At 62.3% G+C, this 7,308-nt stretch overlaps 4 protein-coding genes across 4 annotated transcripts in view; 1 reads left to right on the plus strand and 3 right to left on the minus strand.

Moving 5' to 3' along the window:
• The window catches only part of PpBr36_04234 (uncharacterized protein), a gene marked incomplete at both ends in the record, with an annotated part of 481 nt that extends 339 nt beyond the window's left edge, over window positions 1-142 (minus strand). Inside the window, one exon of the mRNA XM_029891397.1 lies at window positions 61-142. Within this exon, the coding sequence (XP_029750282.1) occupies window positions 61-142 (82 nt within the window). The remainder of the gene's footprint in view (window positions 1-60) is intronic.
• Window positions 143-545: 403 nt separating this feature from the next.
• Window positions 546-7,308, plus strand: part of PpBr36_04235 (uncharacterized protein) — a gene marked incomplete at both ends in the record, with an annotated part of 7,741 nt that continues 978 nt past the window's right edge. The window contains one exon of the mRNA XM_029891398.1: window positions 546-7,286. Coding sequence (XP_029748976.1) covers window positions 546-7,286 — 6,741 coding nt within the window. The remainder of the gene's footprint in view (window positions 7,287-7,308) is intronic.
• PpBr36_04236 (uncharacterized protein) lies at window positions 873-4,850 on the minus strand (the record flags this gene model as incomplete). Its single annotated transcript, XM_029891399.1, has 2 exons — window positions 873-2,264; window positions 2,349-4,850. 2 exons carry the CDS (start codon window positions 4,848-4,850, stop codon window positions 873-875), a joined length of 3,894 nt encoding a protein of 1,297 aa, XP_029750284.1.
• The window catches only part of PpBr36_04237 (uncharacterized protein), a gene marked incomplete at both ends in the record, with an annotated part of 2,676 nt that continues 935 nt past the window's right edge, over window positions 5,568-7,308 (minus strand). Inside the window, one exon of the mRNA XM_029891400.1 lies at window positions 5,568-7,193. Coding sequence (XP_029750283.1) covers window positions 5,568-7,193 — 1,626 coding nt within the window. The remainder of the gene's footprint in view (window positions 7,194-7,308) is intronic.

Here is a 7,308-nt window from a genome sequence, read left to right on the forward strand (position 1 = left end):
TTTTTTTTTTTTTTTTTTTTTTTTTTTTTTTTTTTTTTTTTTTTTTTTTTCGAAAGTTACCGTTCCCAAACTGAGGTTTGATAAGGATCTGCGGGAGATGGAGGAACAACTCGGGGGCATATGCTGCAAGGAAAACAAACATCTTTTCTGTCTTGATCTATGGAGGATCGAGATAAGGGACCGAGTATGGCGGCAAAAAGAAAGGTGTCCTAATGGAGCACGGAATCAAGAGCGATAATCACGACACTTAAGTCCGGCCTGATTCCTCGTGAATGATGACAATTGCTTCTTACCGTGGCTCAATGATTCCAGTCAGCACTGTTTCACAACAGTTTGGTTGTTCAAGATATTCTTTTGCTCAAAGTATGTAGTCTCATTACGTGAGAAGCTACCCAAAAAAAAAAAAAAAACTCATAGTGCAGAACCCATTGGAGACAACAGCCTCGACAGACAAACGCCACTCGCCAGCCTAGAGTAGCAAAGACAGCTACTCGACCAGGAGCCTTTATTTCATAAGTACTTGGTTCTGTGCTCTGGCTGCAAAGATGGCTCCTATTGCTATTAATCCAGAGGATGAGACAAATGGTCGACGCCATGAATCTCCAAGAAGTCATGCCGTCGACCATGACACGTCGACCTCGGAAACAATGAGTTCTCCAGTGGGCACCCCACTTGAAACTCCGGCATCGCCAGCCCATGGGCCTCTGCCTCTCTTGGAAGCCGGTCTAGCCGTCGAACAGGCTGCCCTGGGCGAGAACCTTGTTGATGCCACGCAGGCTGCCGACATGAACAGTAATGGGACTGGCTCGAATGGAGTCGCCGGCACCAACGGCACCAACAGCACCAACGGCACCAACGGCAACATCAAAACATCAAGTCAGATACCCACCATCAATATTCCATCCACCCAAGACACAAGACACGGCAAGCTTCCACCACCAACCGGACCCAAGTATGAACCCGTGGCCATCGTCGGCATGGCCTGTCGCCTGCCAGGCAGCGTGTCTGACCCTGAAGCCTTCTACGAGCTGTGCTGCCTCGGCCGCAGCGGATGGAGCGGGATCCCGGCGCACCGCTTCAGCAAGGAAGGCTACCACCACCCGAACCCCGACCGGCTGGGCTGCTTCAACCCGGTCGGGGGCTGCTTCCTGAGCGAAGACGTCGCGGTCTTCGACGCGCCCTTCTTCAAGATCACGGAGCGGGAGGCGGTGGCCATGGACCCGCAGCACCGGCTGATCCTCGAGTGCACGTACGAGGCGCTGGAGAACGCGGGGATCCCGATGCACAGCGTCTCGGGCAGGAACGTGGGCTGCTTCGCGGGCGGGTCGTTCACCGACTACGAGCTCAACAACCTCCGCGACCTCGAGACGCAGCCCATGCACCAGAGCACGGGCAACGCGCCGACCATGATGGCGAACCGCGTGTCGTACTTTTTCGACTTTCGCGGCCCCAGCCACACGGTCGAGACGGCCTGCTCGTCCAGCCTGACCGCCCTGCACCTGGCCATGCAGAGCCTGCGCTGCGGCGACTCGTCGCTGGTGGTGCTGGCCTCGAGCCACCTCAACCTCATGCCCGACCACTTCGTCGCCATGTCGTCCAACGGCCTGCTGTCGGGCGACGGGCGGTCGTACGCCTTCGACTCGCGCGCCAACGGCTTCGGGCGCGGCGAGGGCGCCGGCGTCGTCATCCTCAAGCCGCTGGCCCATGCGCTCCGCGACGGCGACAACATCCGCGCCCTGGTGGTCGGCTCGGGCGTGAACCAGGACGGCCGCACCAACGGCATCACCATGCCCAGCGGCGAGTCGCAGCTGGCCCTGATGCGCAAGGTCTACGCCGACAACGGGCTCGACCCCCGCGACTGCGGCTACGTCGAGGCCCACGGCACCGGCACAAAAGTCGGCGACCCGCTGGAGATGAAGGCGCTGCACGAAATGTTCTGGGAGGACAGGAGCCCCCAGCGCCCCTTGCTGGTCGGATCCGTCAAGACCAACGTGGGACACCTCGAGGGCGCCAGCGGCATCGTCAGCCTGATCAAGTCTGCCATGATGCTGGAGAGGGGCTACATACTCCCGAACCACGACTTCAGAGAGGGCAACAAGGAGATCCCGTTCGATGAGTGGGGTGTCAAGATCCCCAGCAAGGTCATGCCCTGGCCGAGGGGGAAGAAGTACATCAGCATCAACAGCTTCGGCTTCGGAGGTGGCAACGCACATGCCGTGCTGGCTGCGCCGCCGAGGGTCAAAACCAAGAAAGCACCCTTCAGGCTACCTGGACAGGAGGGCCTTAGTCTCGAGGGGCTGCTGGAGGAGAAGAAGAAGAAGAAGAAGGAGGAGGAGAAAAAGGCAGACCAAGTGGTGAATGGCGACGAAGCCGAAGTGCAGAGTCCAGAGGCTGATGCAGCTCCCACTACCATGATCCACGATGCCACGCCTGCCACTACCACGCCTGCCACTACCACGCCTGCCACTGTCACTGCCACTGCCACTGCCACTGCCACTACCACCATCACCACCGAACCCACAACAAAGCCCAAGCCCGACCAGGCGCCATCCAAGCACGTCGAGCCCAAGCGGCTCTTTGTAGTCTCGGCCAGCAGCAAAACAGCCCTCGCCAAGCAAATGGCCAACATCACCTTCTACATCGAGCGGCGGCCCATCGCCTTCCAGAGCGCCGTGCTCCCCAACATGGCCTACACGCTCGGCCAGCGCCGGTCTCTGCTGCCGTACAAGCACGCCGTCGTGGGGTCCGACAGCACCGCCCTGACCTCCGGCTTCACGTCGTGTCCGGCCAACCCGATCAGGTCGACGCGGACCCCGCGGATCGGCTTCGTGTTTACCGGCCAGGGCGCGCAGTGGCACGCCATGGGCCGCGAGCTGATGGCGGCGTACCCCGTGTTCCGCGCCTCGCTGGAGGCGTTCGACGCCTGCCTCTCCCGGCTCGGCGCCAGCTTCAGCCTCGTCGAGGAGCTGGCCGAGAAGGACGCCAGGACGTCGAGGATCTCGGACGCCGACCTCAGCCAGCCCGGCTGCACGGGCGTTCAGCTGGCGCTGGTGGATCTGCTGCGGGATTGGGGGGTTCGTCCGGACGCGGTGGTTGGGCACTCGAGCGGGGAGATCGGCGCCGCGTACGCAGCCGGCGCTTTGACGCTGCGCGAGTGCGCGGCGATCGCGTACTTTAGAGGCCAGTCGGTGCTGCAGCTCAAGGCGGCACACCCGGACCTCGAGGGCGGCATGTTGGCGGTCGGGGCCGGGTCGGATGAGGTCTCGGAGATGATCGAGACCATGGCGCCCGACCCGGCTCGGAGGGTGGTCGTCGCGTGCGTCAACAGCCCGGGCAGCATCACGGCCTCGGGCGACGTGGCGGCCGTGGAGGAGCTGCAGGCCATGGCGGAAGAGAAGCAGCTCTTCAACCGGCGGGTGCGGGTCGAGACGGCATACCACTCGCACCACATGGAGCTGGTGGCGGATTGGTACGGGGCTGCAGTCGGGCCGCTGGACCCCAAGGGAGCAGACCTCAAGCCCAAGGAGGGTCGGCACGTCGTCGAGTTTTACTCTTCGCTCAAGGGCAAGCGGGTGCGCGACCTGGCCGTCCTCGACACCTCGTACTGGGTCCAGAACCTCACGCGGCCGGTGCTGTTCTCCCAAGCCCTGACGGCGATGTGCACCCCGGCAGAGGGCAGGGAGAACGTGGACGTGCTGGTCGAGATCGGCCCGCACCCGGCGCTGGAAGGCCCCGCCAAGCAGATCCTCAAATCCATCGACGGGCTCTCCAAGAAACCCACGTACCTCGCCTCGCTGGTCCGCAACAAAGACGCCGTCGACACCACGCTCTCCCTCGCGGCGGCGCTCTTCACACACGGCCGGGCCCTCGACATGGGTGCCGTCAACTTCCCCGTCCCCACGGCGCGGGCGCCCAAGGTGCTCAGCGACATGCCCAAGTACGCGTGGGACCACGGCACGCGGTACTGGTACGAGAGCCGGATCGGGCGCCAGCACCTGTTCCGCCGGTTCCCGCGCAACGACGTGGTGGGCAGCCTGGCCGACTGGTCCAACGACCTGGAGCCGACCTGGCGCAACGTCATCCGCACCGACGACATGCCGTGGGTCAGGGGCCACGTCATGCAGGACATGATCGTGTACCCGATGGCCGGCTACCTGAGCATGGCGGTCGAGGCGGCGGCGCAGAGGGCCGTCATGGCCGGGGCGGCACAGAGGCAGGACGTTGGCGGCGGCGGCGGCGGCGGGGATGCCGAGGACCAGGACAAGGACAAGGACAGGCAGCAGAGCATCGACAAGTACGTGTTCCGCGACGTCACCATCAGCAGGCCGTTTGTCATTCAGGAAGGCGTCGATGCAGAGATCAACATCACCATGCGTCCGAACCCGGAGGGCACGCGGGAGTCGTCGACCACCTGGGACGAGTTCCGCATCTTCTCGTGGAACCGCGAGAGGGAGTGGATCGAGCACTGCCGCGGTCTCATCCGCGTCGAGCAAAAGTCGTCGCGAGCGCTGGGCGACAGGCCGGGCACCCCTAGAACCGCCAGCACGGCCGTGCCGGGTCAGGTGAACAATGTCCACGACGCCAAGGCAGACGAGGCCGCGTGCTTTGAGGCCAAGAAGCACGACATCACACAAGCCTGCACCCAGGCAGTAAGTGCCGAGGACATCTATCAAGACCTCGAAGGGGTGACGGCCAAATACAGCAGAGAGTTCCGCTCCATGGAGAACTGCTCGGCCAGCGACACTGCCTGCACCGCCGATGTGGTCGTGCCTGACACGGCGAGGACCATGCCCAAGGGCTTCGAACCGCCTGTGCACATCCACCCGGCCCTCTTGGACCAGTTCACGCATGCTGCCTGGGTTCTGGTTGGTGCCGGAAGAGGGAAGCTGTCTTCATTATTCATGCCCCGCTTCTTCAAGAGCCTCTGCATATCAGGGCATCTTCGCAGCCATGTTTCCAAGCCTGGCGACAGGATGCGTGTGTATGGCAGTGGGAATCCAGACTTTTCCAGCCCCGGCTCTACCAAAATATCAATGTTTGCGACGGACGTTGAGGGTAAATCAGAGTTGATTTCTATGGAGGGGCTGGTCCTGGACCCGATCCATGACGCCGGGGCCCATCATGTTGACCAAGGGGTCGCTAGGGAGCTATGCTATAAGATGGAGTGGGTTCCTCTATATGGTGAAGAAGCATCTTTAGCTTCAGCTGACCGGGACGCAACGTCACCCGCAACAAACGGCGTCAACGATGAGGTTGATATCGAACAAATCAAAACCCCAGCACAAAACACCGACTGGGAAATATCTGACAACATAGTAATCGTTGGACCGCCGACCCTGCAAAATACTACCAGCCTGGCAGAAAACCTGAAGCAGCAGCTCTCAAAGCATATTTCCAACAGCGACGGACAATGCATTACTTCCTGCTCCCTCGAAACTGTCTGCCCAGAAGGAACGGAGACCTGTCCATATGCTGGAAAAATCTGCATAGTCATTGCAGAACTAGATGGGTCGCCGCTCCTCGCATCTATCAACGCTGCAGGCTTTGCCGCTGTCCAACGCCTCATCCTAAATGCCAAGGGCATCCTCTGGGTCGTGAGAGGGGCCCACACCGAATCTACGGATCCCCGGCTCGGCATGGTATTCGGTCTGGCAAGAACCGTGCGGTCCGAAACAGGCATCAAGTTTGCCACACTGGACTTGGACGGCAGGGCCAGTCGGGATCCCGCTGAAGAAAGCAACTTGATCGCCGAGGTTGCCTGCCACGTCTTTGGCAAGAGGCCCAACGCCGGCCAAGATCCTATCCAAGACGGCGACCCAGACATGGAGTTCCAGGCCAGAGACGGCATCCTCAGCGTAGCCCGCGTCAGCAACGACGCCACCCTCGACGCCTTTGTCGAGCAGCACACCAACGTCGCAACAGCCCCTTACCCGCAACCATTCCACCAGCCAGGCAGACCACTCAAGCTCGTGGCCGGGACCAAAGGAGCCCTCGACACGCTGCACTTCACCGACGACCTGGTCAACACGCCCACCAGCCCGCTGAACCCGGACGAGATCCTCATCCAAGTCCAGGTCACGAGCATGAACTTCAAAGACATCATGGTGTCGATGGGCGAGGTGCCGTCCCCGTACCTGGGGGTCGAGTGCGCGGGCGTGGTCGCGGCCGTCGGCGTGGCCGTCCACGACCTCAAGCTGGGCGACCGCGTCTGCGCCAGCTCCGAGGGCGCCTACTCGAGCTACACGCGCTGCAAGGCCACCAGCGCCGCGCTCGTACCCGACGACATGACGCTCGAGTCGGCCGCCACCGTGCCCGTCGTCTTCGCCACGGCCTACTACGGGCTCTTTGACGTGGCCAACCTGCGCAGGGGCGAGTCGGTGCTGATCCACGCGGCGGCCGGCGGCGTCGGGCAGGCGGCCGTCATGCTCGCGCAGATGGTCGGCGCAGACGTCTACGCCACCGTCGGCAGCGCCGCCAAGCGCGCCTTCCTGACGGACACGTACGGCGTGCGCGGCGACCGCATCTTTTACAGCCGCGACGCGTCCTTTGCCGCCGCCGTCCAGCGCGCCACGGCCGGACGGGGCGTGGACGTGGTGCTCAACTCGCTGGCGGGCGACGCGCTGCGCGAGACGTGGGAGTGCGTGGCCCCGTTCGGCCGCTTCGTCGAGATCGGCAAGCGCAGCATCCTGGCCAACGCCGGCCTGGCCATGGCCGTCTTTGACCGGAACGCCACCTTTGCGTCCGTGGACCTGACCCTCGTGGCCAAGGAGCGCCCGCGCGTCATGCGCCGCCTGCTCGACGACGTCTTTCGCCTGCTCAGCTACGGCGCCGTCCGGCCCATCTCGCCCGTCACGCTCTTCAGCGTCTCCGACGTCGAGGCCGCCTTCCGCACCCTGCAGGCCGGCAAGGCGCACGGCAAGATCCTGGTGACCGCCGCGCCGGGCGACCTGGTCAAGGCGACGTACTCGCCGCGAACCTTTGATCGGCTGTTCAAGGCTGATGCTACGTATATTGTTGTCGGCGGGACGGGTGGAATCGGCCGCAGTATCATCAAGTGGATGGCGGAAAAGGGGGCGAGGCACTTGGTTGTTGTGTCTCGTTCCGACACCGTCTCGCCCAAGGTGGCTGAGATGATCAAGGAGGCCGACGCTGCACACGGAGCCAAGGTTTCCGTCTCTCGGTGCGATGTTGCCCTGATTGAAGACGTGGAGAGGATGATTGAGGGCATCTCATTGGCAAACATGCCACCAATCAGGGGAGTAATACACAGCGCCATGGTGCTCGATGTAAGCAAGAACCCAAAAACCA

The sequence above is a fragment of the Pyricularia pennisetigena genome, chromosome 6, assembly GCF_004337985.1.
Source record: "Pyricularia pennisetigena strain Br36 chromosome 6, whole genome shotgun sequence".
Lineage (NCBI taxonomy): Eukaryota > Fungi > Ascomycota > Sordariomycetes > Magnaporthales > Pyriculariaceae > Pyricularia > Pyricularia pennisetigena.